This window comes from Dasypus novemcinctus, chromosome 4 (assembly GCF_030445035.2).
Source record: "Dasypus novemcinctus isolate mDasNov1 chromosome 4, mDasNov1.1.hap2, whole genome shotgun sequence".
NCBI lineage: Eukaryota > Metazoa > Chordata > Mammalia > Cingulata > Dasypodidae > Dasypus > Dasypus novemcinctus.
The window spans coordinates 79,446,787-79,468,832 of NC_080676.1; the positions used below are offsets into that span (position 1 = coordinate 79,446,787).

At 35.6% G+C, this 22,046-nt stretch overlaps 1 protein-coding gene across 21 annotated transcripts in view; it reads right to left on the reverse strand.

The window, feature by feature from the left end:
- The window catches only part of STXBP5L (syntaxin binding protein 5L), a 441,734-nt gene that overhangs the window by 101,102 nt on the left and 318,586 nt on the right, over window positions 1-22,046 (reverse strand). For all 21 annotated transcript variants that reach the window (XR_011648662.1, XR_011648664.1, XR_011648663.1 and 18 more), the window contains exon 19: window positions 1,793-1,944. Coding sequence is in view for 18 of the 21 variants with exons in the window: in XM_071214767.1 (XP_071070868.1) it covers window positions 1,793-1,944 (152 nt within the window). In the remaining 3 variants the exon portion in view is untranslated. The remainder of the gene's footprint in view (window positions 1-1,792; window positions 1,945-22,046) is intronic.

The following is a 22,046-nucleotide window of genomic DNA, read 5'->3' on the forward strand; positions in this document are numbered from 1 at the left end:
AGTCTAAAGTGAAAGGAAGTGATAGCATACCAGAATCTAGAACAGCCAAGATGAAGAATTGCAGCAAGTTTTGGTAATCAGATTAGAGAGAGGAGATATTAAGAAAATAAATCAATTAGAAAATAAGAGGTGATAGATGAATGATGAGAATGCTATAGTAATTTAACTTAATCAAATATCTTATAAAATCAGACAGTATATTTCTCAATATATGTTTTTACCTAATATACTTATTTGGTTTGTAAATAATATGTATTAATTACCTCATTAATACCAAAATGGTTGTCCTTAGTCCTTCAGCAATTAAAAAGAAGGCTTAGGGTTTTTAGTCTGTGAAATTTTATTTTTAAAATACAAAAAGAGTACACATTGTAGTCATCATGCACACATCATGTAGTCATCATGAGAAGTTTACAATTACATCATAGTATTCCCTTAAAGTCATCAAAATTCTAAGCTAATTGTTAAGGTTCGAAAAGTTTAAATTAAATTAAACAGCAGATTTATTACATTCATCAGAATATACTCTGTCACCCTACTGTGTCTATTCATAAAATAACTCAGATGCCATCATATAACACATAGCTTTTCTGAATGATTTGATGTTTTCAACATGCAAACACTGCCTACTACTCCCAAATATTCATCGTCCCTAATATTCATGAACTTTCAAAAACCGATCTCTTTCCCAGTCATGTGGGAATCATAGGAGACATGGCATGTAAAAATTCTCTTATTCTGCTTCCTTTTCAAAAGCCAGTGTTGTTAAAGGCCAAAACTATAGAGTTTAAAATTTCAAGAAATAAATATTGCTAAAAGTATGGATTTGGGATAATTGAGATTCTTAATAAAAAAACACAGATACTCCATGTTCAAAAGGAGAGCATTTATGATACTGAAAAGGGTCTACACTAGCAAACTGGAGAGGACTGAGGAAGGTTAACAAAGAAGAATTTACATCAAGTAATTTTTCATTTTTCAGTTTTCATTTCAAGAGGGACATTTCTTTATTATCACATTCAGATGTTAAATTTGGCACAGTTGTTTTTGGAAAATAACACCTACCATCATGTACTCTTTTTATTTATAATATTTTTTCATGGGTCTATTTAGTAAAAGCTTCTAGATTCGATTGATTATTTTAAATATAACTAGCTAGAACATTTAAAAGAACTGGCTAATATAACATATTATACTTAGATTAATTTCCATCAGCAAACTTTTCAGTTCAACCTTTTTTTTTTCCCAATTAGAATATGTTAGTTAACAGAAAATACACAAAATTTTGGTAGCATTTACAAAGCCAAATATTTGGATATATGTTGAAAATTCAGTAAAACATTAGGATCATTTGTCATATCAGAGTTAGGCATTATATAGAAAGTCTTTCTGCATATATCCTAATTAAGCTCCAGGTTTTTTCTTTTGTGGTTAAATAAATCAGTTTATGAATTATCAGTTTATTGGAAGAACCAAAAATAAAATATTATTCTTCATAGCATTTTTGCATTTAATAGCTTCTTCTTTTCTGTCATTTCTTAGGAACTCAACCTAAGAAACTTTGAGACACTTCCTAAATTCAAGAACAGAGTGAAGTTTAAGCAGTCCTCCTTACCCTTTCAAAAATTCTCACTATGTTTCTGCTCAATTTTACTTTCATGGCACTGTACATTATGGTGACTTGTATATTGCTATGCATTTTAATAGCACCATAGAAAAGAAAGACAAGAAACTAAAGGTTAGAAAACTGACAAACTAATCAAGTTCATAACCATCTTGTTTTATTTCCTACCTGCAATGAACTGCTTGTTTTTTCGAGGAGAACGTGGTTGTCGCTGATATAGGTCACTTGATCTGTATAGGTCAATGGTCCCCATGCTTAACAGAACTGTCTTCTGTATAAAATCTACCACAACCAATCCATTGCAGTTCCCAAAGGCAACTCTGAGAGAGAAAAAATACGCAACTAGATGGTATCATAACAAACATTATTTTTATCTTTCAATTAAAAATATGAATACTGAAAGTAATTCATTAGGGTTGAGAAGTTTGGATAGTAGTTGTACAGTTAGGAAGGATACCTTGCTAACATAGGACACAGAGTAGCTTGACCTTGTACAATAGCCATGACCATTTACTGCAAAAAATGGCTTTACCTACAATCACATTTTTCCAGCAATTTTATCATGTCAGTAGTGATTACCCAACCTGCTCTTTAACTTTGTCTTATTTTTTTTAACAGATGAATCACAACATTTTTTTGCATGCAAAGGAGAAATAGGTCAAGGAATGCCAAACTTTTATAGCTAGAGATGCTTGGATATGTAATTAGACACTATTTACATATACAACTGTAATTATTAGGCTTGAAATTCATTCTAAATCTTTCTCAAATATAGGGTATACAACTAACACAAAATCTGTGGTTAAAAGTTAACTTTATACATGTAAAGTTTTGATGCAGTAGTTCACAGAAATAGAATTTTCATTCACAAAAATTAAAATTTTCCTACTCTTTTACTTTTCACTTTGTCCCAATTATTAAAAGCAAAGACCTTTTGATTGATCTCTTGACTAAATTTCTTGGGAAATTAAAATACATAGCTCTCTTAAGCAGGCATTTTGGTACCCGTTCCCAATGGCATAGAGTAACTCTCTTTTTTCTCTATTTACAACATGAGGTTTAAATGACATAAGTCTGATATTTTGCTTCCTAAGTTAAATATTTACTAGTTGTATGAACTTTGTTTTGCTCATTTTATATAAGTTCCATGTTGTTTTATTACTTAGATTAAATCAGGCTTGCATGTCCTCTGCTTACTCTTTCTTTCCACTCCACTACACACAGTTTTCCTTACAAGTTAAAAAAAAAAAGTTACTCTAGATGTTTTGCTATTTCACATAAAGTTCTATGATTTTCAGTAAGATAGACCTTGGGAATTAGAAAAATAGCTGTTATAAAATTAAGAAGATCTAGGTTCTATTCTCCTGTATCATTTCTAGGTTATTTGACTGAAAAAAACTAATGAATCTTTCTGGGCCTTAGTTTCTTTATATATTATGAGAATGATACTGCTACATTTATCCTGTTCATAGGGCTTTTATGAGCATGAAGTCAGAAAATTGCTTTTAGAGTACTTTGAACATTTTTACAATTATTTTCAAAAGAAGAATTGCTCTTACTATTAATATTACATATTATATATTATAGCAAGTTGATATCTTTAAACTTTCATGCTAATTTTAGCTAATAATTAATGCTTATAGGCATAATGAAGTTCCCAAATGCAACTTTGAGAGGAAAAAAATATGCAACCAGAATGTAGCACAGCAACCATAAATAATTATTTCTTTCTTTAAATTAAAAATAACAATAGGAGAAACTTAAGCCTTAGGGTTGGGGAAGTCAGGCAGTAGATGTAAAGTTAGAAATGAGACTGTGTTTAATAGCTTAAGGAACTAGGAAACTGAATAAAATACATTCAGTTTTCAGACACTGGTTAAAGGGATCATAGGATAGAATCTCTGAAAGAAGGATAACAAATGAAGCAAACCATACAAATGTTCCAGCTTACTGACAAGAAATTTCCCAGACCGGAACATGAGAAAGTAAAACTGAGTGAACAATGGTCTTGTTGAATTGAGGACATAGAGATAGAGCCTGAGGTTGCAAAAACAGCTAGAATTTAAAAGGCAAATTACTATAAAAGAGAAAGGGATACACGGTAAGAGCATATCAGGGATTTACAGAACGGTTCTCTTGAGATTTTGGCGGAATTAGTGTTTTATTTTTTAAGGGGTACCAGGGATTGAACCCAGGACATTGTACATGGGAAGCAGGTGCTCAACTACTGAGCTACATCTGCTCCCCAATGAGAGTTGGTTTTTTTTGTTTGTTTTTATGAGGTCCTGGGGATTGAACCCAGGACCTTGTACATGGGAAGCAGGTACTCAACCACTTGAGCTACATCTGCTCCCCTTGGCTGAGTTTTGATCTGCCCATGTATATGAAGAAACTACCAAAGTTCTGGGGAAGAACCATAAAAAAAAAAAAAAAAAATAGAACAATTCCCAGAGGTGACACAGGGCTGAACTATTTCATGTTCCTACCAGTTAAATTGCAGGTATCTCCTAGCACATGGAATAGCAGACACTGTTCTCAGAAGGGTGTCACTTAGTAGTGGGAACAAAATATTGCCATATCAATGAGAGTAACATATAAAAAGGGCAATACATCATGACCAAGTGGGATTTATCCTAAGAATGCAGTCATGGTTTATCCTTTGAAAATTAATCAGTGTAATTCACCAGACTAATATAAAAAAGGATAAAACTATATGACAATCTTAATAAAGACAGTAAAAGAATTCAACTAAATCCAGAAGTTACTCATGATAAAAAAAATTCAACAAACTAGAATTAAAAGGGATTTGTGATAAATCTACAGCTAACCATATTGAACACTTAACCCCTAAGGTTGGGAAAAGAACAAGAATGTCCATTCTCACTATGTCTATTTAGCATTGTGTTGGAGATCCTAGCAATAATAGTAAGACAAGAAAAGCATAAAGACTGTAGAGTCAAAAGTGGAATTGATTTCTACCATGGAGACATGGTTGACTAGTAGAAAATCTTAAAGAATCCATAATGCAACTAAGGGACCAGAAAGTATATTAACAGGTCAGGGATATATGTTAAATATACAAAAACACTCATGTTTCTAAATACCAGTAATTAACAATTGGAAAATTAAATTTAAAAGTAATTACATTTACAAAAGCATCAAAATTTATGAAATACAGTTGATTCCCTAATTGTGAATTTGCCTACTCACTAAAATTTAATTCCAACCACCAAATCAGTATAAATAGTGCTTTCATGGCCATTCACAGATACGCACAGAAGAGTGAAAAATTTGAGGTGCATTACGCACATGATTCCAGCTGAGATCTAACAAGACTTCCTTCAGGCATGAGTTATAGTTCTTATTATAGTATAGAACCCTTCCTCAGGCAAGAGTTCAATGTTAATGAATCAGTACCTTATTTAATGAACTCTAATTTTCTGCTCCTCCCATATGATTTATGATTAAATATGCTTAAATTTATGTTCATAGAGTTTGTTTAAATGATACTCTAAAGCGTTCTGAAGCCAATGATTTTTAGATGGAATCAAGTGTCTCTAAAAGGATGGTGAAACAAAGAATTTCATTGGGAGTCAATGTATGCAAATCTAAGGAGAAAGCAGAGATATAAGGTGTCTTTAAATAAAGACATATAAAACAAGGTTATAAATTGACTGGCTGAGAAAATGTTGTGACCAGAAGTTTGCAGGAATCTATTTTCCCTAAGGGTTATAGTTCAATCTTGCTAATTCAGTGTTTGCAGTAAATTTATAGGACAACCACTATGAATAACGAGAATCTTGACTGCACTTAGGGAACTTTTTAACAAAGTACATATAAGACCAGAACACTTGCAAAACTACAAAACATTTCTGAGAGATATTAAAGATGCCTAAATAAATGTAGTGCTTATACATGTTTATGGGTCGGTAGACTCAATATTGTTACCATGGGAATTCTCCGAAAATCTGTTATGGATTCAAAGCACTCCCAATCATAATCCCAGTAATTTTAAAAGGTACATGGCAACTCAAATGACTTAGAATAGTCAAGACAGTTTTGAAGAAGTAGAAAAAAATTGAAGAATTTACAGCAGTCTTCAAAGCTACAGCAGTCAAGACAGTATGGTAATGACATAAGGGAAAACTATACATTAATGGAAGAGAATAAAGGGTTCAGAAATAAACCTGAATTTGATTTTTTACAAATGCACCAAAGGAATTCAAAGGAGAAGAGAAGATCTTTTTTTATCAAATTGTACTGGAAAAACTGAGTTCATATGGAACAAAAAGGACAGGTCCTATACATCATACTCAAAAATAATTTGAGATTGGTCATAGATATATAAATTTGCAGCTATTAAAAAAACCCTGGAGTAGGCAAAGATTTCTTAGAAAGATCCAAAATGCAATTTAAAAAAAGGAAAAAGTTTATAAGTTGAGCTACTGCAAAATTTAAATCTGCTTATAGAAAGGTACCATTTAAAATGGGCAGGCAGGTACATCTTAATACCTGAGTAAATAATTGCTAACTCCCCAGTACTAGACATGGCAAATATCGGGTGACAGTGAATTACCAATTTATCAACTCATTCACTCTGATATACCTTCATGGCCTTACAGTCAAAGGTCAGCAGGAAGCTCAGGAATGCACCTATATGGTGACTTCATCCTGCATCTTGTCCCACTTGGAAACAATTTTCAGTTTGTTTACTATGCAATAGACATTCATTGTTTTGAACTCAGCTAGCTTCAGTTTAACACACCACTGCTTCGTCTTTCTGTTACACATACAGTTGTTTTGATTTATTTACAATATTTGCTGTACTATTTTGATTTTTATTTGTTTGGTTGTTTGAATAAATTTGAGATACTCAAACATTTGAGGTGATAGTTGTTAAAAACAATACTGGTAAGACAATCAGCAAGATGGCCGCAGAGTAAGGAGCTCCTAGAGTCAGCTCCTGATACAGGGCAGTTAGTAATCACCCAAGGCTATCTGGAGCTAGCTGAAGCACCTGTTTGGGGGCACCAGGAGACCAGAAGGGCATCCTGCAACATCCTTGAAGGAATGGAAGGAGACTGCCCATCTACAGAGAGGATTTTTAAGTAGAGCACTCCATACCATGGAGTTTGGTGCCATTCCTCCCCTGGAGGTACAAGATGCAGTTTTGTGGCTGGAATTGGAAGCTCCACTTCCCAAAACTGGGGGAGGAAGAGAGGGTTGGGTACCAACTTCAACTACGGATGAATAAATTCAGTGGACTAAAGTATAATTCTAAAAATAGCTGAAGTTTGAACCTATCCAAGTCAGAAAGAGGCCAGTAGCTGCTACGTTAACTCCACACCTGGCACGAGGGGAAGCAGGGCAGACTGAAAATCCCAGTGCTGGTAGGGATAAGCTTCCTTCCATCCAGATCAGATTGCAGCTCTAACCTAAGCCCTGCCCCACCTCCAGCAGGGAGGAAGCTGGAGGAACCTGCACCAGCCTTTCTGGGAAATTACAGGCCAAGCCATGGAGGACAGTGATTACCCTACTTTGGCAGCACAAACCACTGCAGGAGCTGTTCTGTTGCTGGAATTGTAAGCTCCATTTCCTAAAGACAGGGATGGGAGAGATGGTTGGCCACTGATTCTAGCTACTGATTAGTAGACTCAGCTGGCTAAGGTATAACCCTAAGAAAAGCTAAAGTTTGAATGTGTCAAAGTCAGAAAAAGGCTGGTGGCAGCCATTTTGACTCTATCCCCAACATGAGGGGAAGCAGGGCTGACTGAAAATCACAGTGACAGTAGGAACTGGTTTCTTTCACCCAGATCGCCCTGCAGCCCTAGGCTAGGCTTCATCTATACCTCGGGCAGGGAGGAGCCGGACAGCACCAGCCTATCTAGGTAACTGCAGGTAACTTTGGATGGCACAGACTAAGCAGAAGTCTACCAGGTCAATGGTGGTCATTTTGGACCCACACTGCATAGATAGCTGCCCACACCTGCAATTCTGTGCCCCCCCAGGTAGGGAAGAAAGGGACATGAAGCTTCATCAGTCTCTCTGGGCAACTATAGCCTAGGCCTGCATGTCTTGGATTATTCCACAGAGCTGTGATTCTGTCCCTAGTCCTGGCAAAGGAGAAAGTCAGGAGAAGCTTCATTGGTTCCTGGTGCAATGAGAGCAGCTTGAGCTCCCATAGCTTATAGCATCAACTACATCCCTGGGTCCTACTGCACAACCAGCAAGGGAGAAAAGGCAGGAGGCCCAAAATTAAAGGGAAAAACCATACCCAGAATAAATACTCTAGTAAGCCAGATGCCATGACACCAGTAAGAAATTACAATCCACACCAAGAAACAGGAAGATATGGCCCAGTTAAAGGAATAAGATAAGCCTCCAGATAACACAAAGGAGTTGAGACAACTAATCACAGATGTTCAGACAAATCTCCTTAATAAATTCAATGAGTTGGCTAATGAGAATAAGGATATTAAGAAGATATTGGAAGAGCAAAAAGAAGAAATTGAAAGCATACAAGAACAATAGGAGATCTGATGGGAATGAAGGACACAATAAATGAAATTTTAAAAACACTGGAATCATATAACAGCAGATTTGAAGAGGCAGAAGAAAGGACTGGTGAGCTTGAAGAAATGGCCTCTGACAGTGAACATACAAAAGAACAGATGAAGAAAAGAATGGAAAAAATTGAACAAAGTTTCAGGGAAATAAATGACAGCAAAATACATGCAAACATATGTCTCATGGGTATCCCAGAAGGAGAAGAGAAGGGAAAAGGGGCAGAAGGAATACTTGAAGAAATAATGGTAGAAAATTTTCCAACCCAATTAAAGGACATAGATAACCATGTCCAAGAAGCACAGCATACTTCCATCTGAAAAAATCCAAATAGACCAACTCTGAGACACATACTAATCAGAATGTCAAATGCCAAAGACAAACAGAGAATTCTGAGAACAGCAAGAGAAAAGCAATGCATAACATATAAGGGACACCCAATAAGATTAAGAGCTGATTTCTCACCAGAAACCATGGAGGCAAGAAGAGAGTGGTGTGATATATTTAAGATACTATAAGAGAAAACTTCCAGCCAAGCATCTTATATCCAGCAAGTCTGTCTTTCAGAAATGAGGGCAAGAATAGAACATTCACAGATAAACAGAAACTGAGAGAATTTCTAACCAAGAGATCAGATTTTCAGGAAATACTAAAGGGTGTGCTAGAGCCTGAGAAGAAAGGACAGGAAATACTAAAGAGTGTGCTAGAGCCTGAAAAGAAAAGACAAGAGAGAGAGGCCTGGAAGAGAGCCAAGAAATGAATAGTCTATCAATAAAAGTAATTAAAAGTGTCAAAAGAGTGGTGAAAATAAAATATGACAGATAAAACTCAAATTGAAATAAACTTAACCAATAATATAAAGCACTTGTATTCAGAAAACTGCAACTCAATGTTAAAAGAAATAAAAAATGGCCTAAATAACTGTAACAACATTCTATGCTCATGAATTCGAAGACTAAATGTAATTAAGATATCTATTCTACTCAAACTGATATACAGATTCAATGCAATCTCGATGAAAATTGCACCAGCATTTTTTTTAATTGAAAACATGATTATCAAATTTATTTGGAAGGGTAAGGAGTCCTGAATAGCCAAAAACATCTTAAAAAGAAAAAGCAAACATTCATCACCAGACTTTAAATCATATTACCTAGGTAAAGTGGTAAAAATAGCATGGTACTGGCATAAAGACAGACACATAGACCAATGGAACCAAACTGATGGTTCAGAAACAGACCCTTACATGTATGGTCAAGTGATTTTTGACTAGCCTGTCAAACCCACCCAGCTAGGGCAGAACAGTCCATTCTACAAATAGTGTTGAAAGAACTACATATTCATAGCCAAAAGAAGGAAAGAGCACCCCTATCTCACACCTTATCCAAAAATTAACTCAAAATGGATCAAAAACCTAAAAATAAAAGCAAGAACCATAAAGCTTCTAGAAGAAATTGGAAAATAACTCCAAGACCTGGTGGTAGGAGGTGGATTCTTAAAGGAGATAAGAGGAGGACTGAGATGGACTATTGATGTTTAATGTATGTAGAAGTTTTAATTAGCTTTCCTGTAAAAGTGTGGAAATGTATAGAGTAGATGGTAGCTAATAGTGAGTAACACAGAAGCAATGGATGTGTCCTAATGATGGGGGAGAGTGTTACTGTGGGGGGAGTGGTGGGGTGGGGGAGGTGGGGGTGAATAGGGACCTCATATTTTTTCAATGTAATATTTTTTTAAAAATGAATAAATAAAATAAAATTAAAAAAAATAGTGAGTAACAGCTAGTTTATAAATGGAGATATGGCTTAAAATAGTAGTCTAGGGATGTAAATGCCAATTGACAGAATGCTAGAGTAGCACAGTGAATCTAGAGGTGGATGAGAATTGTGGTTGATGATAGAGATGCAAAAGTGTCCTTTGTGAGTTAGAGCAAATGTATAACACTCCTGCAGGGTGGTGGGAATGTGAAGAAGCATGGGAAAAATACAAATAGAGGAACCTGTGGACTGTGGTTAGCAGTAATAATATAATATTCTTGCATCTATGCCAAAGATATACTGTGTTGATAATGGGGCAGTATGGAAAATGTGTGCCATATGTACACTATGGATTTGGTAACAATCAGATGATATTATCTTATGTATAATAAATTTTCCACCACAGTGTGGGGTGTTGATAGAGGGGTGTTGGTTGGGAATTCTGCACATGTGCATGGTTGTTTTATAAGTTTACAACTTTTGTCATAAAAAATATATATAAAAAAAATAATAGGGTGAGTTGGGAGGAAAATACACCAAATGTAAGATAAGGACTATAATTAGTAGTAAGATTTGGGAACAATCTTTCATAATTTGTAACAAATGTCTCATGACAATGCAAGGTGTTGGTGGAGGGTTGAGGTATGGGAACCTTGTATGATGATATGCATGTTTGCTTTGTAAGTTCACAACTTTCAGTATACACTTACTGTTTATGTACGTTCATATATAAATGACATAAAGATAATAATATTAATAGGATGGGTTGGAGGAAAAGCACTGTAGTTAATAGTAATATTTTGACAATGCTCTTTAATCATTAGCTAAAAATGTTTAACAACAATGCAAGGTAGGGAAGCAGACATGGCTCATCTGCCTACCATATGGAGGATCCAGGGTTCGATCCCCAGGGCCTCCTGACCAGTGTGGTAAGCTTGCCCACATGCAGTGCTGCTGCATGCAAGGAGTGCTGTGCCATGTAGGGGTACCCACATGCACGGTGTGTGACCCGCAAGGAGAGCCGCCCTATGTGAAAAAAGCACAGCCTGCCCAAGAGTGGCGCTGCACACATGGAGAACTGATGCAGCAAGATGATGCAACAAAAAAAGAGATTCAGTTTCCCAGTGTCTCCGGATAATGCAGTGGATACAGAAGAACACACAGCAAATGGACACAGAGAGCAGACAATGGGGGGAAAGGGGAGAGAAATATATAAAATAAATCTTTTAAAAAAATGCAAGGTATTAGTGGTAGGGTGAGATATGAGAGTCCCTTACGATGTTATATATGTTCGTTTTGTAAGTTCACAACTCTTACTATACACTTATTGTGTATGTATGTTTGTGTATGAGTGATATACTTCAATAAATTAAAAAAACAAAACAATCTATACCAGTATTTGATCCAGTTTCATCTCAACTATGTTACACCTGGACATTTTAGATGTTTATGAAAGGTCTTTTATTGGGAGAAAGTAAATATATGAAATAAATGTGTGACATTTATGAGTAATGGTGGCTCTGAACAAATTTTTGAAAATTTAGTTGACAAAATTTTGGATCAACTGGAAAAAAGCATGACTTTTGAAATCTCTGAATGCCCTGGTTCTCAGTATTATCATTCACTATTGAATTCATTTCTTACTAAAATATGTAGTTTTTAAGACATTTTTTCTGACAACAGTATTATGCAATTTTTTTTAGAGTGGGTAGAAGGGAGTGTTGCTTGTATATGACTATACAGCTAACATATATAATATTTTTGTCTATTCTTCCTTATCTTAGTAGTAGTTTCATGCTATGTACATACCATAACCAACCTATTGCCTATGAGAAACATGTAAGATAATGTATTTACAGCCATTGTTACAAGTTTATAATGTATTATTCTATCTTGTTTTTTATATATGTTATATAACATTCAAAAAGAATTTTTTTTCTTGATTGAGAAAATGATACAAAATGCAAAATTCACAATTTTGATAACTGAAAATTGCCAATTGTTTTGCGGTACTTTATTATATTGGGTGTATTGTCTTTTTTTGGGCTTTTAGTTAGTTAATAAATTAATACATTAGACATGCTTGGATTTTAGTTAGAATTTTACATAGGTTGCATTTTAATTCCTTTGTTCTTTGCTGTTCCTATTAAGCCATAACATTATTTTAATAAATGTTATAATACCAACCTACAAAAAAAATGGATAGGCAGGAAGTGGATGTTGCTCAAGTGGTTGAGTGCCTGCTTCCCAAGTATGAGTTTCTAGGTTTGATTCCTGGTACTTCTTAAAAACAAAACAACCAACCAAATGAAAAAAAAAACAACTCTTATTGGGGAGCAGATATAGCTCAGTGGTTGAGTGCCTGCTTCCCATGTACAACATCCTGGGTTCAACACCTGCTACCTAGGTTAAAACACACACACAAAACAACAAAACAGGATAGGCAAGCCACATATTGGGTGAAAACATTAGCAATATATGTATCTGAAAAATACATATTCTGTATAATATATATATAGAATTTGATTTTTAAAACTCCTACATTAAATAATAAAAAGACCAACAATGGGTAAAAGATTTGAACAAATCTTTGGAAGTTTCTTATAATAAGTAAACATACATTTATCAATGACCCTTCAATCTCAATCCTAGGTATTTATGAATAGAAATAAAAATCTATATAACCCCAAACTTGTACAGGTATACTTGTACAGGTATTCATAGGTGCTTCCTCAAATGGAAATAACCTAAATGCACATCAAATTGTGGTGTATATGATTCTGAACAATAAAAGGACTGAACACTGATTCATTACACACAAACAAATAATGCATATATATTATTTTATATATAAAAATTTTCCCTAGCTTTATGACTCTGTATACTGAGAGTCTAGAAACAATGATACCAATACAAAAGGTCCAAATGCTAAATAGCATTCTCTAATAAAAGGAAGCAGGAAAGTTGATTCCAGGACTAGGGCAAGGGATCTACAAGATAAGAATGGACCATCTTGTTTTCCCAGAATATAAAGTGCTTAAAAATAGATGGAGACATATCAAAAGAACATAGAAACCATCTTGATGAGACTCACAATGGTCAAATCTGGGACAATTTGAGCCTTAAAATAACAAATCATGTCTTCAAGGTTCATCCACGTAGTTGCATCATGAAGACATCATGTTGAGTGAAATAAGTCAGACATAAAAAAACAGGTATCATATGATCTCACTGATTTGAAACAATTAGAATAAACAAACTCATAGAGTCAGAATCTAGAATATAGGTTACCAGGGACAGGTAATGGGAAGTTAAAGTTTAAAATAAACAGGGTTCCTATTTGGAAATATTTTGGTAATGGTTGGTGGTGTTGGTAGAACAACAGTTTGAAAGTAATTAACAGCAATGAAATGTACATCTGAATGTGATTACAAGGATAAATGTTAGATTGTATATATGGTAACAAAATAAAAAAAAATTTAAATCCATGGAACTACACAGTGAACCCTAAACAATACTATGGACTATAGTTAAAAACATAACAAACAAGAGTATGGATTTTAACTCATTGAATAAAATACAAATCCATGACTCTATATTGATATAAATATATGAATATATAAATATTTATACAAAAGAGAAAGTTATAATTTCTTAACAGTAGAACGGATGTTAAATTAATGGGTAGAAGTTTGATGAGAAGCAGGATGTTTACAAAATTTCCCAAATATAAGTTACAAAGGGAAAATAATACCTTAATAGTGAAGAAATCAGGTAGACATTATCTTAACCAAGCAATCAAAATGAACATTACTAATTTTGGTACAAACCATCATCATGGATCTCATTTCTGTGCTTTTCCTGTCAAAATAACTAATTTGATTCTAATCATGAGTAAACATCAGGCAAACCCAAACTGAGAGACATTAAATCAAATAACTGGTTTGTCACCTCAAAAAATATCAAGGTTAAGAAAAACAAATTCTGAGAAACTGTTCCAGATTAAACAGTATTAAAGAGAAATAAAAACTAAATAAACTGTATGATCCTGGATAGGTTTCTATTTTGGGAAAAATAACTATAAATGACTGTGATGGTTAATTTCTTGTGTCAATTTGGCTAAGTTATGGTGTCCATCTGTTTGGTCAAGAAAGCCCTGGCCTTGTATTGCAAGGGCATTTCATGGATGTAAATTGGTAGTTGATTGGCTAATTACAATCAACAAAGGAAATTGCCTTGAACAATGAGAGAAGACTCCTCATCCAATCATTTGAAGGCCCTAAAGGAAGAACTCAATGACTTCATTAGTTCATTCTTTCTCTACTCCAGAGAGCCAGTTTCTCCTGGGGAATTCAATATCCCCTTCATCGAGTTTTTTTCCAACTTGTGACCTGCCCTACAGACTTCAGACTTGCCAATCCCTAGGGTGTGTGAGTCAGTGCCTATAATAAATCTCTCAATATTTCTCTTGAGAAATGTGATAATAATAAAATGACATTATTGGGACTATAGAAATTGAACATGATCCATGAAATAAGTAACAGAACTGAAACAATGTTGATTTTCTTGATTTTAATAAAAGTACTATGCTTATGGCATATGAAAATGCCCTTGTTCTTAGAAAATGCACTGAAATAGTTAAGTCCAATTTTCAATTATTAAATTATACGATGTCTACCAATTCAAAGAAAACACTGTTATTCACATTTTATTAAGAATCCAGTAGAACATATTTATATACCTTATATGTATTCCCAGGTGAACTTCCTCTCATGTGTCTCACATCACTGACACCCCATACCAATGCTCTTCCCTTACCCTAGTTGTAACCCTTCTGTGATCCAAAACTTCTTCAAAAATGAAGCCAAGTATATTGCCAAATTCAAGTAAGAGGAAAATGAGTTAGTAATGATAGGTTTAAATATAAGAAATGAAATACATAATAATTTAGAAAAACTAAAACTAAAAGAAATTGACATATTAAAAAATGAAAAATATTAAATACATTTTCTAATGTTTTGCCTTTCATCACTGTAATAACTGTTGTCCTGTATGTACAGTGGCAATTTCTTCCATTTTTTCCTAAGTGTCTTTTTTTTCATTATGTCTTCAAAGAAGTTTTAGGTCACAGTAAAGTCACATATAGAATATAGGGGACTCCTATATACCCAACATCCTCCCCCTTTTGCCACTTCCCTATTAATGACCTTTTTACATGTGGATGGTACATTTGTTACAAGGGATGTACAAATATTGGAACACAACTGAAAGAATACTGAATCCCCAACCTGGGGAGCTCTGCCACATTCCCTAATGGAACAGCAACAATCCCCCAAGTACAGGAGCAAAGATCAGTGAAAAAGGATGGTTCATTAATGGGCTCTTGATACTGATGACTATGAGCCTTTTGCTCTTGAAATTGCAACTTAGCCTAGTGTCGTAGGGTGCCTAAGAGTTGCCTCCTGAGAACCTCCATGTTGCTCAAATGTGGCCTCTCTCTAAGCCAAATTCAGCATATAAATGCATTACCTTCCCCCCAGTGTGGAACATGACTCCCAGGGATGAGCCTCCCTGGCACTGAGGGATTACTACCAAGTATCAGCTAGTAATACAACTGGAAAAAGACCTTGAATAAAGGGGGAAATGGTAAAGAAAAATGAGTTTATATGGCTAAGAGACTTCAAAATGAGTCAGGAGGTTTCAGAGAAGTAATGTTTATGCACATCTCAGCAGGATCTCAAGAGAGCCAAAGTAGGTACTACCCCAAATAGTGGGGCTCCTGAGGGCTCTGGAGACACCCAGGTCCTATGGTCATGGCACATAGCTCCAGATTTTGGTGCCTTGCCAGTGGGCCCTACTTTGGAGCTTTTGCTCCAAAATGTGACTGAGTTGGACTCTGATGTGACTTCTCCACACGTGCCACTTCTGTTCCTTTTATTGAACCTATGGTTGACACTGGAGTTGGTAGGTGTACATCCAAGAGACTTGAATTCTCTGGGCTGTCCATATGCCAGAGGGGCCCTGAGCCTCAGCAGAGTTGCAATACCTATTCTCCAATTCATTGGATTCACCTAGGACAACAAGGAGGTGAGGATGAACCACCACCACACAAAGAACCAAGATTCTACAAGTGCAAGCAAGAGAGCCCCATCCATCAGTGTAGGAGGAATAAAAGCTCCCAAGAGCATCCTGTGCACAGCCGACAAGGCATAGCTCATCAGTTGCCAACACGCTGTCTCTAAGGCAACCACACAGCTAAAAAAAATGGCCGTTGACTACGAGGTCAGACAGAATGGCAACCAGACCCTGTCCAGCTACACCACGTCTTCTTCCTCCTCTCCGAGCCCCTCTCCCTTTGTTTGATCCCCACCAATCAGGCAATATGGCACAAAAAAGCTCAGCTTACGTGATCAACCTAACCGTCCGCCATAGCTTACCTGTCTCCTATACTCACCCCCACCAATCTAATGCCACCTAGCCCCCCTTCCCTATTGCCCTGAACTATAAATTGCTGTTCCTACGTAATAAAGTTAGACTTGGTCCAGAACCCTGTCTCCGGAGTGTGCATAGTCTCTGTATCCGTCCTCACTCCCCGAGGGCCAACTAGTTCGAGCCCACCGGCCTGAGAGATGCCTCATTCTGGTAAAAAAACGATAGCAGTGTCAAATTGCGACACATCAGCCATATGGGAATCAAAGACCCCTCTCAATTAGAGGTGGAGTGAGCATCACCATCCCAGAATTCTCGGGACTGGGAAATAAAATATGGACTAGCGTAGACTTACTAGTATTCTTTTTTCTTTTTCTCTATTGTTTTTTAAATCTTTTTTTAAAGATACATAAATCACTCAAAATATTACATTAAAAATATAAGAGGTTCCCATATACCCCACTCCCCACACCCCCCACTCCTCCTACATGAACAACTCCTTTCATTAGTGTGGTACATTCATTGCATTTGATGAGTACATTTTGGAGCCTTGCCACACAGCATGGATTATAGTTTATGCTGAAGTTTACACTCTCTCCCAGTCCATTCAGTGGGTTATGGCAGGATATACAATGTCTTGCATCTGTCACTGCAATATAATAGAGGACAACTCCAAGTCCTGAAAATGCCCCGATATCACACCTCTTTTTCCCTCTCCCTGCCTTCAGCAACTCCCGCAGCCCCTGTTTCCACATCAATGATATAATTTCTTCCATTGCTAGAGTCACAATAATTCTATAGTAGAATACCAGTAAGTTCACACTAATCCATATTTTATTCCTCCATCCTGTGGACCCTCAGTTCCCTGGTGTGGTGGTTGACCATCCTCACCTCCCTGTTAGCTGACCTGGGTAAGTCCAATGAACCAGAGAGTAGGTACTGGTATTCTACAATAGACTAATTGTGATTCTAGCAATTATGTCATTGATGCGTAGACAGTGGCCACTGAAGTTGCCGAAGGCAGTGAGAAGGAAAAAGAGCTCTATTATGGGAGCATTTTTGGGACTTGGAATTGTCCTGAATGACATTGCAAAGACAGATAGAGGACATTATATATCCTGCTAAAACCTACAGAATGGAGTAGGAGAGAGTGTAAACTACAATGTAAACTATAATCCATGCTGTGTGGCAATGCTCCAAAATGTGTTCACCAATTGCAATGAAGGTCCCTCACTAATGAAAGAAGTTGTTAATGGGGGAAAAGTGGGAGGTGTGGGGAGTGGGGCATATGGGAACTCATAACATTTTATGTAATCTATGTATCTTTTAAAAATAAATTATTTTAAAAAAAAGAACCCAGTAGAGGTACATATACAAAGGAGTACAAGCAATGAATTTAACAGGTTCTTTACATGATATCTACTCTAGCAAAAAATTCCTGAACAAAAATGAGATTTTCAATTAATCTCAGATCATAAACTGAAATGACAAAACAAGTCAAGCTTTAATATTCTCTTGGACTAACAAACGAATTGGCTAAATTAATCCTAAATGATAATGTCTATTATATAACATATCTTACTGCTATTGGTAGATAATTTTCCATTAATATCCCACTCTTCTACATAACCTTGGTCTTCTTAGTGAAGGCATTTCAGCCAATTTGAGAATATGTATATAAAGAGAATAAAATTTAAAGACATTTTCCTCCCTGGGGATGTTTGAGAGAAGTAAACAGAAAGACTCTTCTTTTCTTCCCTTGCCTACATGGCAAAGTAAAGATAAGGTCTCTCTTTTCTTAGAGGGGAGTTTGGGCAGGTCACCAACAGTCCTATATAAGATCTGAGTTTTTAAAACTTGGGGTTCTTTTATGTACACCACTGCACATGCAGGTATCACTTGCCCCTTACCATTGCTGGGACTTAGGAAACTGATGCAAGATTTTGCTCCAGCTGCTATTTTTTGCTCTGAATTATAAACTGTCTTTGTTTCTGACCAAGAAGCCTGTTTTCTGTGTCTATGCATAAACATAAACATAAATATAAAAATCATATGTATATGACATTTTGGTAGGCTAATTTACTGGCTTATGAGTAGAGTAAAATCTCAAACTCTTCACAATTTCTGACTTAACAGTTGAACCTCAGTAAATTTTTCAAACGAGTTAGAATAATCAATGACCAGTGGAAAAATAGGGCTAGTAGGTTAACTGAAGTTAATAATCACACTGCTCCTTGGAACTTATTTTCCTGGTTAGACTTAGGTCAACTAGGATATTGGAATGAAGTGATTTTCAAATATTTCTTATAATTGTGATTATACTTATGGTTTTGTCCTAAAATCCAGGTGCTTAAATGCTGCTACAAACCCACTGTCCTGAGGCACCATTCAACTAATGTCTTGATTCATAAAGAGGCTACATTTCTCATGTTCAGTCAGCTTGGTGGCTGAGTATGACAAAGGGTAGAATTGAGAAATTCTAATAAGGGAAATGGTATAGACTTGGCATACCTCAGATGGAAGTACTACCAAATGACATTGACAAAAATAATTCAGAAACTGTCTCTTACATATATGTCACAAGTTAAACACCTAAGGTCTCCTGGGGAAGACAACAGTAACTTAAATTGGTTTACTTTAAGAAATATGGAATCTAAGCTCCCTCTTGATATAGATGTGGAGTGGTCACAACCATTCCAAGATACACAGGATGGAGGAATAGAATATGGATTAGAGTGGACTTACTGATATTCTATTTTATGAACTATTGTGATTAGTAATTGAAGAAAATGTGGCATTGGTGTGGAGAAAGTGGCATGGTAGCTGACGGGGGTGGGGAATGGGAGGAAGAGATGAGATGTGGAGGAGTTTTCAGGACTTGGAGTTGTCCTGGGTGATGCTGCAGAGACAGGTACCAGACATTGTATGTCCTCCCATGGCCCACTGGGTGGACTGTGGGAGAGTGTGGGCTATGATGTGGACCATTGACCATGAGGTACAGCGGTGCTCAGAGATGTATTCACCAAATGCAATGAATGTCTCATGATGATGGAGGAGATTGTTGCTATGGGGGGAGAAGTGGGGTGAGGGGAGTGGGGGGTATATGGGGACCTCATATTTTTTCAATGTAATATTAAAAAAATAAATAAAGACAGAAAGAAAAAAAAAAGAATTGAAATTTGGACACGTGATAACATGGATGAACCTTGAAGACATTATGCCAAGTGAAATAAGCCAGACACAAAAGGACAAATATTGCATGGTCTCACTAATATGAACTAAGTAGAAAGAATAAATGCATGGTATTAAAACCTAGAGTATAGGTTATTAGGAGATAAGGCTTGGGTTGAGAAGGAGTACCGATGCTTAATGTATGTAGACATTTTAATTAACTTGACTGTAAAAGTGTGGAAATGGGTAGAGTTGATGGTAACAGATTATAGTGAGTAGAATTAACACAGCTGGTTAAAATGGGATTGTGGCTGAAAAGGGTGGACTAGGGATGTAAATGTCAGTTGAAAGAAAGCTAGAGAATAATCTAGGGACTGAATAACATAGTAAGCCCAGAGGTGGATAAGAATTGTCATTAATAGTACAAGTGCAAGAATGTCCTTCTATGAACTATAACAAATGTACATCACTATTGCAAGGTGGTAAGAATGTGGAGGAGCATGGGAAAATTACAATTAGTGTAACCTATGGACTATAGTTAACAGCAATACTGTAATATTCTTGCATCAATGCCAAAGATGTACTATGTTAATAGTGGGAGGGTATGAAGGGGATATTACAAATGTACACTGGGGACCATGGTTTGTTGGCAATAATCTGATGTCATCTTTTGATCTGTAGCAAATGTTCCACAACAATGTGGTGTTTTGGTAAAGGAGTGTTGTATGGGAATTCCACATATGTGCATGACTGTTTTATAAGTTCACAATCTCTCTAATAAAAAATATATTTTTAAAAAGAAAAAAAAAAAAAGAAACCCTGACAGATCTCTGGCTAGCTGTTAACTTATTAGCATCTTATATAATGAAAGGAAAACATACAGTTCATTGTTTACAAATTGTCCGTGGTTTTCCTTTCTCTGCTTTTTTCTTTTTCTCATATATAAGTCTTGTTTTTGCCTTAGAAGATGAAATCAAATCTATTAGTGGTTTACTGATATTCAAGTAAATAGTGTAATAATTAACTACATGTCTTTGAGATATTCTTTCATGGTGAAAATAGAGCACTATTCTTTCTAGCCCTGGGATAATATATATTTCTTGCTGTTTCCCTACATCTTGCCTGAATTTTCATAAATCATTTATTAAAAGCTCCTCAAACTAACCTATTTTCAAATGCCATGTGTTTCCTCCTGGGATATGGTAAGGTACAATATTTTATATAAATTTACACATTTAATACTCTCAACATTTTATCCTCATTTTATATATAAGGAAACTGAAGAACAAAATGTTCAAGTTACTTGTCTAAGATTCACCCGCAAGAAAGATGCAGAATTGGGATTTGAATCCCAAAAAGTCTGAGCTAGAATTTCTTCGGTAAATAGATCTCCGTAGTAAGCCTAACCACCAAAGCTCTGTGCTTCTGTATCATCTAGATATTATTTCTGTCTTCTCATGACAGAAGGGAAGATTCAATGTAATTCCTATTACCTTTGGAATAAAAGTGAGTCACATTTAAGCATCTCATTAGACTCCTTCAATGACTGATTTCTCAACCTCTTTCCCCCACGTTTTATTCTTTTAGTTATCTTGCTGTACTCTAACAATTTTTATTGAACTTTTTAACTACTTTAAGTCAGAGTATATTACATACCCCATTATTACATATCCTGACTAAATACAAGTTGAAAATATATTTGCCTTTTTTGTTCACTGTTGTATTCCTAGTTTCAACAAAGGTGCCTGCTACACAGTAGGAGCACAATAAAAATATGTTGAATAAATCAATAGCTCTCCCCCTATATTAAGGATTTGTGTTTTCCTGTATTTTATCATTGCTCCACCTAGTGCTTATAGTTCTGCCAAGAAGCCAGGGTCTCAACTAATTAGCCCCTTCCCTGAAAATACCCAAGAGTGATCATTTTCAAAGATCCAAACTTTTCTATTTCTGGTCTCTGATAATTCTACATTAGATCCCTCTTACCAATTCATGCTTCCAACTCCCTAAGGAAGGAAATTTTCAGAGGCACATTGTCAATTTTTCTTCTTGCTTATTTTTTTTAAGTTTAAAAAATAATACTTGAAAATATTCTCACTCTAAAAAAATCCAAATAATAAAGTGAAAGCCCCTTTTAATCAACCTACTGTATGCCATACCCCTTTCCAGAGACATCTGCCATTAACAGGTTTAAAAATATCCTTCTTATCTCTTTTCTATGTTTTTACAAGCAAATGTTTGTTTTGTATTTTTCTTGTTTTCACTAAAATATGTCTTAGAGATATTTCCTTGTCTGAGTTCTTTAGCTATTGCATTATATTTTATGGTACAAAAGCAACAATTTTATTTGACTGTTTTCCCATTAATGGACATTTCATGAGTTTCAACTATTTCTCTAATAGCTAGGATGCAAGAAATATCCTTCTATACACATTTTGCATGTAAGTGGAGTCTTTTTCCAGAAATGTTAGAAATTTGATAAGATTAGAATTTCAAGGTCA